This window comes from Alexandromys fortis, unplaced genomic scaffold, assembly GCF_014885135.2.
Source record: "Alexandromys fortis isolate MF-2015 unplaced genomic scaffold, M_Fortis_MF-2015_v1.1 scaffold_31, whole genome shotgun sequence".
NCBI lineage: Eukaryota > Metazoa > Chordata > Mammalia > Rodentia > Cricetidae > Alexandromys > Alexandromys fortis.
The window spans coordinates 15,378,546-15,395,390 of NW_026067974.1; the positions used below are offsets into that span (position 1 = coordinate 15,378,546).

Below are 16,845 nucleotides of genomic sequence, written 5' to 3' on the forward strand. Positions count from 1 at the left end.
ACAAACTTTCATCACAATGGACTATTAGAGAAGACATAATGGGCAGAAAGGCAGCAGACCTATCAGGGGACTGGGAGAGTTCCCATCACAACAGGTGGAGGATGCTGGCAGGTCACAAAGCCAGGCAATAGAGGGGGCCTTGACTGTCACCTGATCAGGCTATATGGGAGAAAAAGATCCCATACTTGGCTGTTAAGCTAAAGCACCTGGGAGTGATGGAGGTGGGTCTTGTATCTTATCTGTTGCTTTCATTGGTTAACTAATAAAGAAAACTGCTTGGCCTGATAGGACAGAAAATTGGGTAGGCGGAGTAGACAAAACAGAATGCTGGGAGAAAGAAGCCGAGTCAGGCAGTCGCCATGATTCTCCTCTCCGAGGCAGATGCAGGTTAAGAATCTCCCTGGTAAGCCACCAGCTTGTGGTACTACACAGAATATTAGAAATGGGTTAGATCAATATGTAAGAGCTAGCCAATAAGAGGCTAGAACTAATGGGCCAAGCAGTATTTAAAAGAATACAGTTTCCGTGTAATTATTTCGGGTAAAGCTAGCCGGGTGGCGGGAAGCAGCCCGACGCTCTTATTACAACATGGGAGAACTTAGCCGGACACACATTCAAGGCTTTGACCTAGTGAACTGCTTGGGAGCTAAGTGGTTCTGCACAGGGAAGTGAGCTGACCACAGTAGTACACATTAGAGTGGACCCTAGGTGCACCAAACTCAGTTCCCAAAGCTGCAGTCTGAGATAAACCCTCGTGCTACCACAGTATCCTGTGCAGGAGTGCACCCACCATCCTCTGGACTCAGTGGCTAAGCTCCAACTAACTGCAGCCCAGCACATGTTGACGGCTAACTGAACCAATGAGACGCTGAACAAGATACAGAGAGACAGCTGTAAAAGCGTTGTCCAGAGATGGAGAGATGGCACTTGCTGCACTTCCAGAGGACCCGAGTTCAGTTCCCAGTATATACTGCCTGGCTCACAAGCACTCATAACTCCAGCTCCAGGAATCCAATCACCTCTCCTGGATTTCCTGGTCACCCACATGCATGTGGCATATATACATAAATTTAAAAAAGAAAAAAAAACACTGTTACTCAGAAGAGAGCTAAAAACCCAAGGCAGGGCAGCGGCAGCAGGTAGGGAAATGCAAACCAGAGACTGACACGGCATCTTCAGGCTGAGGTGGCATTTCATATGCCAAGTAGGCAATGCCAGCTACCTACCAACTTAGAGCCTAAGCAGTCAAGAGAAAGGTCAAAGACAGGGCCTTGGAGTGAATATTCAGTCACTATCTGGCTTCTTGGCTAAATGCCAGACACAACTTATTATGTCTATAAAGTTTAGAACCAGGTTTGATTCCTAGCACCTATATGGTGGCTCGGTCATCTCCAGCTTCAGTTCCAGAGGATCTTGCACCCTTCTTTGGCTGTGTGACCTGCACCAGGGACATACACGGAGCAGACATGTTTATAGGGAAATACTCATATACATAAAATTTTTAAAAACTAAGTTTAGCAGATGGAAACTCAAACATTCAAAGGCAAGGTCAGCAAACTTTCCCCGTTAAAAGGACCAGAGAATATTTTAGTCTTTTCAGGCCACACAACTCGGTAGCAAGCACATGACTCAGCCCAGTGTAGTCAGAGGTCGACAGTACTGGTGAGAAGCAGCCACAGGCTCTAGACAAGAGAAGAACATCTCAGATCTGGAGATCAGCCTTCCTATAAGGCCGTCCATCTCCAGTCCTACCTCACAGTGCCTACAACACTGTGGTGTCTGACTTGCCTCCCTCAAGAGAGTTTCGTGCCCTGCACTCTGAAGCTCACTGACGCCAACCCTCTCCAGGGTTTCTCACTTGTGGGTGACGGCCTTCAGGAGGGGCCAGAAAACAGGCTGAGGCAGAGGCTTCTGCTGAGTGTGCTTCTTCCTCTTCCCCCCGGCCTCGGCACGGATGTGCTTGGCATGCAGGCCGTGGATAAACACAGCCTCCAGTGCACTGCACATGGTGTTGGCATCTCCGTCTTCACTGGTGACCACTGTGTCCAGAGACACATACTGCTTCTGCAGGGCTTTCACGGATCCCACCAGCTTCTTCTTGATGACCTAAGAGGTGTCGAAGACAATGGCAGACTTTAGGGGTAAATCCTACACAGAGTCCCTGGAATGTAGCCCATGGCCTGTTTTTTCATGTGTGTGACCACAAACACACCTATGTACAGAACCCGAGACTGCTGCAGAGCTAGCTACTGTGGCAAGTAAAGATTCAGAAAACAGAGAAATGGTTTTGTACATGTTTTTTTTTGTAAATTAGAATTATTAATTTTATTTAATGTATGAGTGTTTGGCTTATATGTATAATATATGTGTACCACACATATATGCTTGGTGTCTGAGGTTAGAAGAGGGTATCAAATCCCCTGAAACTGGAGTTACAGATGGTTGTAAACTATCCATCATGTAGATACTAGGAATCAAACCCAGGACCTCTGCAAAAACAAGAGCTTTTAATCACTGAAGCATCTCTCTCGTACAAATCTTTTTTTCTTTTCTTTTTAATGGACCTTTAGCCTTGTATTTAAATACCAGATCCATGTAGTCATAGCTATGTTAGCTCAGGGGCATTCTGCAGAGACAAGCTAAGGAGGCAGAGAATATTTCTTTAGAGCAAAAACCAAGAAAGGACTAGGGGTGTGGCTCAGTGCTAGAGAGTATGCTTAGCAGACACAAGCCCAGGGTTAGATCCCCAACACAGTGGGGGAAAAGACCATAGGAGCCTAATTACATCAGCTAAGAGCCCAGGCCTACAGGCTGGGCTTACATCAGTACCAGCTCTGTTTGCAGACACCTCGCTTAACCTCTCTGAGCCTCAGTTCCCTAAGTTAAATGGAAATGATATTACGTGACCTATAACACTGGGACACTGCTTCTTCTTTCATTTATTTATTTATTTATTTATTTTTAGAAAGGGTTTCCACAGACCTGGCTCTCCTGGAACTCATTCTGTAGACCAGGCTAACTCCAAATTCAGAGTTTTTATTATTATTATTATTTTTATTATTAATACTATTATTATGTTTTTTTTTCGATAAAGGATTTCTGTAGATCTGGCTGTCTTGGAACTCACTTTGTAAACCAGGCTAGACTCACATTCAGAGACTATCTGAACTATCAAGCCCAGTGGAGCCATTGCTTGAGGGCAGACATTGGGTTTTCATTTCTCCTTGTGTTCCCCAACAGTTGCCACTGTGCCTGGTACATGTATAGAAGGCATGCATTACAAAATGCACATCAAGGATTGTGGAAATTTAGCATAGAATGTATATAATCATAATTATGAGTCTATTAAAGCCATATTAGTGTTTGACAAAGAACTAGACACAACTGCAGAAAAACTGGTTTGTAGCAAGTATTACGTTATAGATAAATAGTTTACTTTTATTTTGACTTGATCTAAAGAGTTAGTGTTCTTTGGAAAGCTGAATTTAAAAAAAATTAATTAACAAGTTATAATTCACATTAAATTCTCCCATTTAAACTAAAAACTTCTGGTTTTTTGTTTTGTTTTGAGTTGTTGTGGAAATACACCAGGCCATATACTTTAGGAACGCCTTAACTTTAAAAAGTAAAAAAATGTATCTGTCACATGGAAATCAGAAAGGCTTTGGAGAAGCAGTTTTGCTTGTGTTCTCACAGGAAACAAAAGGCCGTGGATTCACTGCAGGTTGATATGGATCTGGTCTGATCGAGGGAGACTGCTTGAAACTTGACAGGTGATATCTATCAACAAAGGTTATGGCTGGTCTTCCCAGGACTTGGTCATCATCTCAAATTTTCTCAAGGACCCTAAAAATGCCTTCATCCACATTTAGCAGGAAGCAGTCTAGAGAAAACAACATCCACATTCCCACCAGTTGGGTTGTTGGAGGCTTTTGGTTATTTGGTGGGTCATAGATGTCTGTTAATTCTAGGGGAATATAGGAATATAGAATAAAAACACAACAATTAATTTCATATTTTGCACTGCCGTGAACTCTATAAAAATTCAAAGTAAATTTTATTACATTGTATATATGTTTCTATTCTTATTTAAAGGATTTTTGTATATTGATACAAATTTAAGGTTATTTTTGTTACAACATATTGTCTGTATGTTTCTACTCTTGTTTAAGGTATTGTACCTATGCAATTCATTTACAAATGTAAGGTAAAATTCTAGTTTTTGAAAGCTATTATTATAAACTAGTTAGGGTAATCATAATCAAGAAACATAGGTTAGTAGTCATTTATAACAGCTAAACTTGTAGATATGTTAGGCATGTTTTCTAGGTCATACAGAGATACATTTTAGATAGGTGAATGGTTTTCAAACATTTCAATGACCTAAAGATATGGGATCTAAAATTTTGTTAACCTAAGGTTTCTCATGATAATGAGACACATCTGTTCCTGGCAGTGCCAATTTACTTGAGAGATGATGGGCATTGAAAAAACTCCTTATGGAGTTTGCTTTCATTGTGACAAGGTTAGTCACTGGGCAAAGAAACTGCTTTTGCCTTTGACTGCTGAAAATGTGCATGTAGACTGGACATGCAGGACACAGAAAAAAGACTACTGAATTTTGTTAAACAAAGCAGGACGGTCCTTCAAAATTCTTGCTCTGCTGAAAAGCAAAGCAAATACTCTAGGCCTGTAGGCTGAAGATGGATGCCCCAGTGTTGCAGAGGACTCTGGGTGACGGTCCAGGTAGCCATATGTCTCTGTCATTTCTAAAGTCTTGGAAGTCACTTGCAATAAACTTCCTGTTTACTTAGGTAATATTAATTCCTTCTGGGGTCTTAGATGGAGGTGAAGACTAGTTATAGTTGCAGTTTTCTTTAATTATGAAAAGATAGGTCAGGTATGAAATTTTGATTTCACTAAGATAGGTAATGTATTTTCTCTGAATTTGCTAAATGCGAATGAACTGAATATTGTAAATTAATTCTTACTTGATAATTATTTTGTTGTATACAGTTTTACTATGTTTAAGTTATACTCTTTCTTCTTTTGTTTTTGTTTTTTGAGACAAGATGTCTCTGTAGCTTTGGAGTCTGTCTTAGAAATAGCTCTAGAGACCAGTCTGGCCTCAAACTCACAGAGCTCTGCTTGCCTCTGCCTCCCAAGCACTGGGATTAAAGGCGTGCGTCACCACTGCCCAGTTAAAATCTTTCATTTTTATTTATACAAGGGAGAAATGTTGTAGAATATTGTTTTAAGGTATGCTATTTTTGTTTATGCTGTGGAACATTTGTTTAATGATGTAAAGATGTGTTGCCTTTGTTTATGATGAATTTGTTTAACTCTGTGAGGCTGTGATTCTTTGCCTGTCTAAAACACCTGATGGTTTAGTGAAGAGCTGAACAGCCAATAGTGAGGCAGGACAAAAGATAGGCAGGGCTGGCAGGCAGAGAATATAAATAGAAGAAGAAATCTGGGAAAGAGGAGAAAAGAACAAGAAAAGGAGATAGGTGTAACTGGAGATTTCTCTCTTGTTCTTTAGTTCCTGGATATCCACTCTGAGGCTTAATATTGACTACAAGCTGTCTGGCCAATGGCTCAGGCTTAATACTAACTAGTTTTTACATCTCAACTTAACCCATTTCTATTAAACTATGCATTGCTACGTGGCCGTGGAGTTATTTCACGTTTGCTTCTCCAGCAGCTTCTCCCAGTATCTCTGCTTGGATTACTCACCTGGCTCTATTCTGCCTGGCTATTGGCCAAATCAGCTTCTTCATTAACCGATGGTAATAAAACATATTCACAGCATATAGAGGGACATTCCAAATCAGAGAGGACACTAGGACCCAGCCACCCAGTCAGCCGCACAGTAAGAGTGAAAGTAACATATACAGAAGTAAAAAAAGGAAAAAGCCTAGAGCAAAAGGTAGACAGGATAATAAGAAAAGCTGACTAGAAATAAGCCAAGTTAAGGCTGGGCATTTATAAGGAAGTATAAGTCTCCGTGTGATTTATTTGGGAGCTGGGTGGCGGCCCCCCCAAAAGAGCAAAGAGCCCCAAAGAGTAAAAAGAATAAAGAAAACAACCAACTACAATCTCCCCAGCATTATTTTTTTATTATCACTTTAAATCATAAATGTAGTCCTAAACAAAAAAAAAAAAAACCCAAATGGTTTTATTGTATTTATTCTAGCATTCATTGAATTTCTTTGATCTGAAGATTTAATGTCAATAGAATGTAGAAAGTTTTGGAAAAGGAAATAAAGTTCAGTGGTTTTTAGTATTCTCAGAGAATTGTGTAACCTTTACCATTAGCTAATTTTAGAGCATTTCAACACCACTTAAGCAAAGTATGTATCGGTGGCTGGGGGTGGGGTGGAGTAGCTGCAGGATAATCTATTTTCTGCCTCTAGAGATTTATCTATTCTGGTCATTTCAAAGAAATGGAAACATACAACATATGACTTGAGTCTGGCTTCTTCGACTTGGCATGTTTTCAAGGCTTATCTATTCTATAGCACATATGGGTATTTAATTTCTTTTTATCAACAAGTATATCCGACTGCATGGATATACCATGCTTTACTTGGCCATTTATAAGAAGAGGAATACCTGGCTTGTTCCCACTTTTTGACTACAGAGCTACTGAGTGTTTGTATCCACATTCCAGGTCTAGAACTGGTAAGTCATAGAGCTCGCCCGATGGCACAGGCTTGCAATCCTGACACTTACAGGCTGAGGCCTTTCCTGTGAGTTCAGAGGGCAGCCTAAACTACATAGTAAAACCTGCCTGAAAATCCCAAACTGTTACATCACATAAAACCTATGCTCCCTATGCCAGGTTGGGGATGTGGCTCGGGTGGAGCACTGCCTACATCTGTGGGATTCTGTATTTCATCCCCAACACTAGAAAGAAAAGGAATAAAAAACAACCCAAAAGCTCCATTTAAATTTTCTATGAAACACTGAGCTGTCTACCAAAGTAACCATGATTTTCAATTCCCAGAGACTAGAGGAGAGCCAACTTTCCATGCTTCGTTAGCACCTGCTGTTGTCTTTCTGATGACTGCTACCCTCATGGTGTGAAGTAGCACCTTCCCATAGCTTTGCCTTACATTTCCCGGGATCTAACGGCAATAAGCATTATTTTGTGTACTTACCGGTCATTTGCATATCTTCTTTGGAGAAATCCTTTGTCTACTGTATAACTTGTTTTTATGTGTGGTGTGTGCGTATATGTGTCAGTGTGTGTAGTTGAGTGCACACATGTATGTGGAGGCAAGAAGTCAATGTTGAGCGTCTTAGTCATTCTACACATTATTTTTATAGACAAGGTCTCTCATTGAATCTAAGCTCACCAATTCATAGGTTACCTGGCCAATGAACTCTGGGGATCTGTCAGCCCTTACCCTCCCGGCAACTGGGATTATAGACACAGGCTGCCAGGACCGGCTTTTATGCGGGTTCTAGAATTCCAAACTTAGGGCTTCGTGCCAGCACACACAACTGAACAGCCATTTCCCAGTCCCAAGATTATCTTTTAACTGCTGAGCTGAAGTAGTTCTCTCTATATTCTAGATACTAGACCTTTATCAGAGATAAGACCTTTTCTTTTTCATCTCTCCCTCAACACTTTATGAATAGCGTCCTTTAAGGCAAAGATTTTAATCTTGGAGTTGAATTGTAAACACTGTTTCAAATATAGTACTAGATTATATAAAAAGCACAAACTATTCCTAACTGAGTGCCAACCAGGTGCTGTATCATGGAAAGCAGGGATAACCAGACATACACCTCCAGGGGCTGTGCAGCCCCTGCTAGGAAGCCAGGGCTCTGTTCCTGCTCCACAGGGCTCAGGTAGGACAGATAACTGCGAAGGCCTACCTGGAAGCCAACAGGGAAATGGGTAGAGCCGACCCTCTAGTGGCCAGGAGAGGAAAGGCAGGTCCCTGCGGACTGTAGCTCCTTGTTGACTGGCTTAGTTATTTCAAAATAAGAAAAGTAGATGGAAGTTGAAGATGGTGATACATGCCAGAAATGCCAGCACCTTGGAGGTTGAGGCAGGAGAATCAGGAGTTTATCCTTTGCTATGAAGTGAGTTCAAGGCCATTCTAGGCTACTACACGAGACCCTCAAGAAATTATTATTATTGTTGTTGTTGTTTTTCGAGACAGGGTTTCTCCATAGCTTTGGAATCTTTTAAAGGTAAAAGCTGATGAAATGGTGGCCCTGGACAGCCCTTCCCACCTTGACCCTATCTTGCCCACATACCTGGATGGTAGCCCGAGGGTCCAGCCCACTCTCCTCTGAAAGCATTTCCACTCTGGCAGCAGCTGGCAAGGAGGCTCACGACACCTGCAGGGACACAAGAAAGCTAGACGAACTTGCTCCCAACTTACCCCACAACCACAGCCCCTCCCGACAGGCAGCAGGCAGTCAGACCTGGTCACTAAACTGAGACTGGATTTTAAGGAAGGAGACAGGCCAGAGGCTCAGTCCCTGGGAGGGGTGAAACCCTTGCACCACAAACGGCAGGCAAGAGCTCCTCACACCAAAATCTGTATAGAAAGTCAGGGCCTGTGAAATAGGAATTTGCAAAGCTTTTCCAACAGTGGGTTGAAGCCCCGACCAAGCGGCACACTGAATGTAGGGGTTGCAAGAACTTACCAACAGGAAAGGTTTCTGAACGCACAACAACTAAAAGTTAATTCAAAATCAGTGACTCACGAATCTGAAGTATTTCTGGCAGAGGTCATGTGAGTTGCATCACACGACTTCATCCGCTGTTCTGAACATGCAACACGTGTTCTGAACTATACAGGAATTCGCCATACATCATCAGACATCATCATGCGCACTGCCTGGACAACCTCTGCTCAGGTTTGAGCCAATCTCCTTTCCCCCTTTAGACAGGGTCTCTCTATGTAGCTCTAGCTGTCTTGGACCGCTATGGCCTCAAATTTACAGATACTGACTCTGCCTCCTGGGCCCTGGGATTAAAGGTGTGCACCACTGCACCCAGCTCTCAGCTCAGATTTGAGACAACTTGCAGTGTTTATTGTACAAAACTTTCTGCTTTTATAGAAACATAATGGCTTAATTATAAAAACAAAGGCTTTGAATATTTTTCAGCACATAAGTATCAATTTATTATAGCCTGAATTTGATGGATAAACAAGCACAGCCATCTTATCAGTATGCAATTTGTTTTAACCTTCAATAAGCAGTACAAATTGCATATATACCAAGATATTTTTAAATTGATTTATTTATGGTTTATTATTATTACATGTTTGATTTGTCTACCTTATACACCTACCTATTGGGTCATGTAAAAATTCTCAGGCAGAAGGGGTTGTGAACGTGAAAACTTTAGGACTGCCAGGGCATGAAGGAGGGAAGGGCTTTCACTGAAGAGGCTACGAACTGGTGGGGATCACATGCTAGGCCTCACAGTTCACATTCACGGCTGGTCTTGTTCTCCACTCCTGACCCAGTCCAGGGTTTTAAGCACACCTGAAGCAGTTCTGGGAGAGAGCAGTCTCTCCAACACTTCTGCTTCTGCACTGGGCTGCAAATCTTTAGTCTGGGTGTCACAGATAAATGTGTAAATGACCAGCATGGGTTCTGACATCACATAACTAGGCAGGACCAAGGAAGCATAGCATTTTATCTCTCAGGTGCAAGGTCTGAACATGGTGTGTTTGGGTAGAAATGGTTTCTGTCATTGCAGTGACTGCAGCTACAAACCGTAAGCAGAGAAGGCCACTGCCCACAATGTGCGTATGGATCCACGGCTGAAGATTCCAAGGGCCAGGTGCCTTCTTCCCCTGGCCCAAAGCCTGAGCACTCAGGCTGGGTAGGCACATTCATACGCAAACAAGTGTCTAGGGAACTCTACAGAGCAAATGTTTATGCTGTCTCAATTATTAACACAAAGCCGTTAACACCAGCAAGGGATGCTACACCAAGAGCCTTGTTTACAGGTCTCCTGTGATCCCCCAACGGATGCCATTTCGTAATTTTTACCTGATAGAGGAAGGAGGACAGGGAAGTTGAAGCAGTTCTAGGACACAATTACACAGCGGGGGCTTGGCTTCACCACTCAGAGCAATGCCAACCCCAGCTCTGAGGAAACCCGGACTCCTAGGTAAATGCTGTCTTCAGCTAGACCTCGAGTGGGACTGGGAGTACTTCAGCTGCAGCACCAAGGAACATTCTGGGCAGTCTGGCAGGAAGGACTTCAGGACAGAGAGGAGTGTAGGCCTGGAGTAGAGAAACAGGGTGGTCCTCAAGGATGGGACCACACCCAACTCCGCCTTCCCTAGAAGGCAGTAACAACCCTACAGGAGGGTGGACCTCTGTGTAGAGAGCATGGCACTTATGGAGAAGCTGCCAGGAGAGCTCTTGGCTGACTACAAAGGCTCTGACTAAAAACTCTGGCTTCATTCTTTCACATTCTGTTTCTCCTCCCCAGGGATTCCCAAGCCTTCAGGAGACGAGCTTCAAACTCTGGTTTCCCGGATAGCAGAAAAGGTATTTGCTGCGGTCAAGCAGTCACCCTTCACAACATGCCTGTCCTGGAGGTTGAGTTCCTTCCACATTACCCTATGCAGCCCAGAAGACAAGATTCAGCTGCTGAGGTGCCAAGGCCCCGTACTTCCAGGGCCCAAGCCTCTCTGTCTCGGTCTTGCTGTTCCTGACCTAGCCCTCAAACTCCAGCTGCTCTTCTGTGGGCCAGGGTGAACTGGACCCTAGGGTTTAGACCTCAGCAATGTAAATAACAGTATGTCAATTAGAGCTCCAGGAATTGATTAGCTGAAAGTAATAGTGTACTCACATTATTAATAAGGGCTATGGGCCAGTAATAGCTTTAAAAACAAACAAAGTCACCCCAGGCCATGTGATCTCAGCATTTGGAAATAGAGGTAGAAGAAATAGGAGTTTAGTATCATCATGACAACCTGCCTCAGAAAACCAAAACCATGCTAAAACAAAACACAAATCCCAATATGGTGGGCTTATTCTTGTAATCTCAGCACTTAAGGGAGGAGGCAGAGGCAAGATGATTGCTGAGTTCAGGGCCCCTTTCAGTCATATGGGGAGTTCCAGGTCAGCCTGGCTACAGACTTCATCTCAAAAAACCTAACTAGGAGCTGGACCGATGGCTCAGCAATTACCGGCACTTACTGCTCCAGCAGAAGTCTGAGATTTGGTTCCCAGCATGCACATGGTGGCTTACAGCAGCCTGCAACTCCAGTTTTGGGGGACTCGATGCCCTCTTCTGTCACCGTATATGGCACACATACCTACACTCTGGCACACGCACATACCCATAAAATAAAGTGATTAAAGCAAAACAAAATGCAAACTAAACCAAACCAAAATAAACTGAAGTTAAGAAAGCCAGAGTACACAGGTCCCAAGTGGAGAGAAGTAACTGACTATTGCCCGAAACTGCCTGAAAAGCCACAGAATGATTGACACTAGCTCAGGAGCCCAAAGCAACCATTTCACAATTCAGAAAACAGGTTATAAAAAAGTTCAGGTTTAGACTGTCATTCAGCACACCTTAACCACCCCTCTGTTTTTGAGTCATTTAGTTCTGGATGTCCTGCAGACCACAATGGCTTTGAATGCAGAGCTTCCCCTGCCTCTGGTCTCCCCAGGGCTGGAACTAAAGACAGGCACCACCATGCCCAGCACCTTTGCCCTTCTAAAGAAAGAAGCTAAACACCAGTTACTTTGTCTAAACCACAGTGCTTCACGGAGACAAGAATGCACTCACTCACGGAAGCTGTTCTGACTGCTGGCTTAGAGATCCACTGTCCGCCCGGTGGCTCAAACCTCCAACCTCCCAGCATGTGGACTGCCGTCGCCTCCTCTCCTCAGCTATTCTTCACTGACACCAAGGACAAGACTGGCTTTCAGGAGGACACCCACGCAGAAGGAGTAAAGAGAAAACTTGGGCAACAGTACTGAGGGTCTCCACCATTATTGGGGAGAGGTTAGCAGGGGAAAGGTGACCCCAAATTATACCAGCTCTGCCTCTACCCCAGGCATGGTTTTCCAGTATGAACAAACTTCTCCGATTTCATTCTCCAACTTTAATGCTTAGAACAGTCCTGTGGAAAATGGTTGTCTCCACTTTAGTGGAGCACACAGGCTCAGTAGAAACAGGTATGGGACAGAAATCCCAGGTCTCCTTAGTCCTTTCTACAGCTCAAGCTGTCTTGGCCAAAAGAACTCAGAAGCTCCATTCTATCAAATGAGAACTAAAGGCAGTAAGACACCATCTTTTTGTTTTGTTTTATTTTGTTTGTTTTTTGTTTTTCTGAGCCTGGGTTTCTCTGTTGTAGCTTTGGTGCCTGTCCTGGAACTAGCTCTTGTAGACCAGGCTGGTCTTGAACTCACAGAGATCCCTGCCTGCCTCTGCCTCCCGAGTGCTGGGATTAAAGGCGTGCGCCACCACCGCCTGGCAGTAAGACACAATCTTACCGACAGATTTACAGCCCCAACCAGCCGAGCCCAGGTCTCCTGCACGACACCCAAGTTTCAGAACTGTCCTGTCTTAAATGTCCAACACGGGAAGGGTTTGCCCCAGCCCTGGCTAGTACAGTCATCAACTTCATCACACTCTGAGGAAGAAATGGCTCAGATGAGACTTAGAGAGTGGATATCCATTCGTCTCTGTACCCCTCAGTGACCGGCAAGGTGTCTCTGGGATCACACACCTGCTATTCTGACCAGCCCTGCGCAGGTGCCATCCAGCTGCGAGACTAGCGGGTGAGTCATAGTATCTCAGCTGGAAAAGCACGACAAAGTTATCTTCTGATTCAGAAGGCAGCTGACCTCTCAGGCATGTGAGTGCTGAGTGGGTACACAGCATGCCGTTCCTTCTGAAGAAAGCTGATCTCTAGACAAGTGTCCCGAAGGGCTAGGACGGGGTAAAGAGAACAAGCTTTGAAGTGACAACTTCAAATTAAATGCTGCTGAGGGGTGAGAAGTCAGAGCCAGCACGAGGTGGGTGAGGGCACCTGTCCTGCTGGACACATTTCCTTCCAACTTGCCACCCATCTCGCCCATATTCTTGTTCCATGCAGTATAGGATTCCTCCTACTGCCCTCTTTGGTTTTTGTTTTGTTTTTCAAGACAGGACCTCACTGTGTAGTTCAGGCTGGTCTCAACTTAAAGCCATCTTCTTCCTGCTTTCTCCTCCCTCAATGTAGAGAATACAAGGCCTGGCCAACCATCCTGGCTTTCCTATGTTTCAGGGCTCTGTACTTCAGCAAGTGCTCTATCACTGAGCTATACCCCCAGTACTTAATTCTTTATTTTTGAGACAACGTCTTGCTGAGACAAGGTCTTGCTGTGTAGCATAAGCTGACCTTGCACTCATATGCAGCGTAGGAAGGTCTTAAACTCATTGGGAAAGCTTTTGAACTCTCTACTCTGTCTCCTGGGTTCTAGAGTTACCGGTGGGAGTCACTGTACCTAGCGTATATGATGCGTATACTCCGAATGAATGAAAACAAGAACTTTGAGAGACCCATTCATCACTGTGCTTCCTTCCTCTTTTAAAAAAAAAATATTTTATTGGTGTTTTAGCCTGTATGTATATCTGTGTGAGGGTACTGGATCCTGGAGTCACAGACAGTTGTAAGCTGCCATATGGGTGCTGGAAATTGAACCTGGGCCCTCTAGAAGAGCAGTCAGTGTTCTTAACCACTGGGTCGTCTCTCTAGCCCCATCATTGCAGTGTTTCTAGTACCTAGGACTATGCACACACTGGTACTCAAAAGAATCAAAAAGGAAAAGAACAAACAACAACAAATCCAACTCTTGAATGACTTAATCAACAAAAGTGAGGCATAAAGAACAGGTACATCTCTTTGACAGGCTGTGGGAATTGAGACAAGCCCCTTACACGTAGTAGGGCTACTGGGGAATTTCTGCCAGTAGGCTATGTGGTCAATAGGCCAAAAGTCATTCTGAAAGTTGCACCATCAGGAGAGGATATTAAAGACAGAAGCATTCACTCTTCAAAGAAAGAGACCACTCACTGTGGCGATGAGTCTCTTAGGGCCCTTACAACTGCTAATAAGGCTGGAAGGGTGTGTACAAAATCCTGGATTCAATCCCCAGTACTGAGGATGGGGGTTGGGGCAGGGGAGGATCTGCAGTCATAGATAGCTGACCCTCCTGAAGCAAGCCCAGCCAAACCTGGAGAAAATATATACCAAAAAGTCGCCGGGGGCCTATAAATGCTGAGCACATCCAGGACCTTAAAGGCATCCATCTATCTCAACTCCTGACAGGTAACTCACCCTCACGTGTTCCTACAAGCCACGGGGGCTAAAGAGTAAATGATCCAGGACCTACAAAAACAGAAGCGATTTTACAGCCCCTGTGATCCACTTAGTCCTTCAGCCTACCCAGGACCCACTTGCCTGTACTCTTCAGGGCTTACAACATGCTTCTAAAGGCCGCCATGTCCCTGGGTTCAATAATGGGAAAGGAACTATGCAGAAGGGAACACTGGGAGACTTAGTCCTCACAAGTGCTAGGACACATGGGCAGGGCTCTGTGATCACACCCCACTCCACGGTGCTCCCTGAGGCTCTCCACTGAACACCAGCCAAAAAGCAGGGCTGGTTTCCACTGCCCCAGGATGAACGAGCTGGGTGAGTGGCCGTCTCTCATCTTCCAGGTATTTGATGGGCACCCACCATTACAATAGCAGGCACAAATGATTTAATATGAATGTCAGAAGAGCCATCTGTGGAGACCCGTTGAGGAGAGCAGACACCAGGAAAAACCTCACACTCAAGAATGGGAGCATAGGCAGTTTCGTGGCTGCTCACCTTACTAGACCTGGATGGAGGTGGGTGGTCCTTGGACTTCCCACAGGGCAGGGAACCCTGATTGCTCTTTGGGCTGACGAGGGAGGGGGACTTGGTTGGAGGAGGGGGAGGGAAATGGGAGGTGAGGGCGGGGAAGAGACAGAAATCTTTAATAAATAAAAAAAAAAGAATGGAGGGAAATGCTGGGCAGTGGTGGTGCACGCCTTTAATCCTAGCACTCTGAGGCAGAGGCAGGGCCATCTCTGTGAGTTCAAGGTCAGCCTGTTCTAGGTCGGGCTCCAAAGCTACAGAGAAACCCTGTGGAGAGAGTAAGCTCTATACTCCTTTACCAACTGAGTTCCTACAGACACCAATTCGGCTGTTTACTTCGCTGCTCGCTGGGCAAGGAACAGACGTGGAGATGAAGAACAGGTAGGGAGCTGTGCCCCAAGTCCCCCATGAGAGAGAGTGCTGGATCAGGAAAGGAATCGACAAAGGTTGGTTAAATTTAGTTAATAGTAACTAACTCCCGGAAGCCAGATGTGGTGGCTCACGCCTACCATCCCAGCACTTGGGAGGTGGAGGCAGGGAGGGCCAGAAGTCCAAGGCTAGCTCTGGCTAGTTAGAAGGACCCTTGTCTCAAAACATAACATCAAACACCCATACCTATCCCCTACTGTGCAAAACCAAAGGAAAAAAACAAAACTATGTCCAGGAGTAGTGGCCCACACCTCTAATTCTAACACTCGGAAGGCAGAGGCGGGTGGATTTCTGTGAGTTTGAGGCCAGGACAGCGAAGGCTAAATAGAGTGACACTATCTCAAAAAAAAAAAAAAAAATCAAAAAAGTCAAATTAACAGGAATGAGCAGGGGGAGGGGTATCATGATCCAAGTACATTACATGCATGTATGAAATTCTCAAAGAATTAATAAGCATATATTAAGTCTAAAATAACAAAAGGACTGGAGAAAGGTGGCAGGAACCGAGGCATCAGAGTTGGGACAGTTAAAAAAGATTTAGGCAGAACGGTGTCCTCGGGATAAGGCCAGAGAGAAATTACCTCTATGGTCCGCTAGGAAGTTAGGGTGAGAGCCTGTAAAGACAAGAAGCACACGAGACTTGCGATAAAGCTGAGATGACAGTTCAACAGGAGACCACTATAGTGGTGGGGCAACTGGAGGGACAGACGTAGGGTGCCTGGGATGACGGAGTAGACCTTGAGAGGCTGCGACAAGAAATCTGAGCCAGAATGGAGGGGCGAGGGAAGGTACAGACGAGCTGAGCGAGGAGAGTGATGTTGAACTAAGAGGTGACGAAGGGATGTGGCTGGGACTGGATTGCAACTGGGCTAAAGAGGGGTTACTAGGGAGGCGACACTTACGCAAGATCGGTGGTAAGGGGTCCCACCCGGCTCGGGGCTGAGGTCGGCTGCGGTGGAGACCGAGGGGAGGGACAGGGTGGCCGCTGGCTGCGGTGGGAGCAGGCCCGGGCAGCGAAGGGCCGAGGTTCCCACCCCAAGGATCAAGGCACCTAGAGGTCGCGAGAGGCCGCGAGGTTGCAGACCCACCGCCGGTTCGCGTCACGGCCCGCCGCCCCTTGCTTCCCTTCACGCCCAGACCCAGACTCACCATAGGGAACACGAGCAGCAGGCGTCGCTCCCGGGACGGCGACCCCGCAGCTTGCAGCAGAAGCCGCGGCTCCAGCGGCACTGACAACAGGAAGCGGCGCGCGGCGTCTGACGCCATCACGTTGGTTCGCTTCTCCGGCCCCGCCTCCGGCCCGCGAAGCCAATCATGAGGCCTAGAGAAGCCCAGGGGGCGGGGCCGAAAGCTTTTACCTGTCTTTGCTCGGCGAGGGTGTCGGTGCAGGCGAGCGGTCCTGTGGCTCCGGACCCTGGGTTTTGGGCAGCCCAGAGAGACTGAGCCACTCGGAGCGTCCGGGCCGCCTGCCTCCAGCAGATCCGCATCAGACCTGATCTTCAACCCCATCTGTGCGATT

The 16,845-nt window shown here is 45.5% G+C and overlaps 1 protein-coding gene across 2 annotated transcripts in view; it reads right to left on the reverse strand.

Annotated features, from left to right (window-relative positions):
• The window catches only part of Plekhm1 (pleckstrin homology and RUN domain containing M1), a 51,578-nt gene extending 35,002 nt beyond the window's left edge, over nucleotides 1-16,576 (reverse strand). For both annotated transcript variants that reach the window (XM_050156750.1, XM_050156749.1), the window contains exons 1-3: nucleotides 16,476-16,576; nucleotides 8,275-8,358; nucleotides 1,859-2,106 (exon numbers count right to left, since the gene is read on the reverse strand). In XM_050156750.1, coding sequence (XP_050012707.1) covers nucleotides 1,859-2,106; nucleotides 8,275-8,319 — 293 coding nt within the window. In that variant the 5' untranslated portion in view covers nucleotides 8,320-8,358; nucleotides 16,476-16,576. The remainder of the gene's footprint in view (nucleotides 1-1,858; nucleotides 2,107-8,274; nucleotides 8,359-16,475) is intronic.
• Nucleotides 16,577-16,845: the final 269 nt, after the last annotated feature.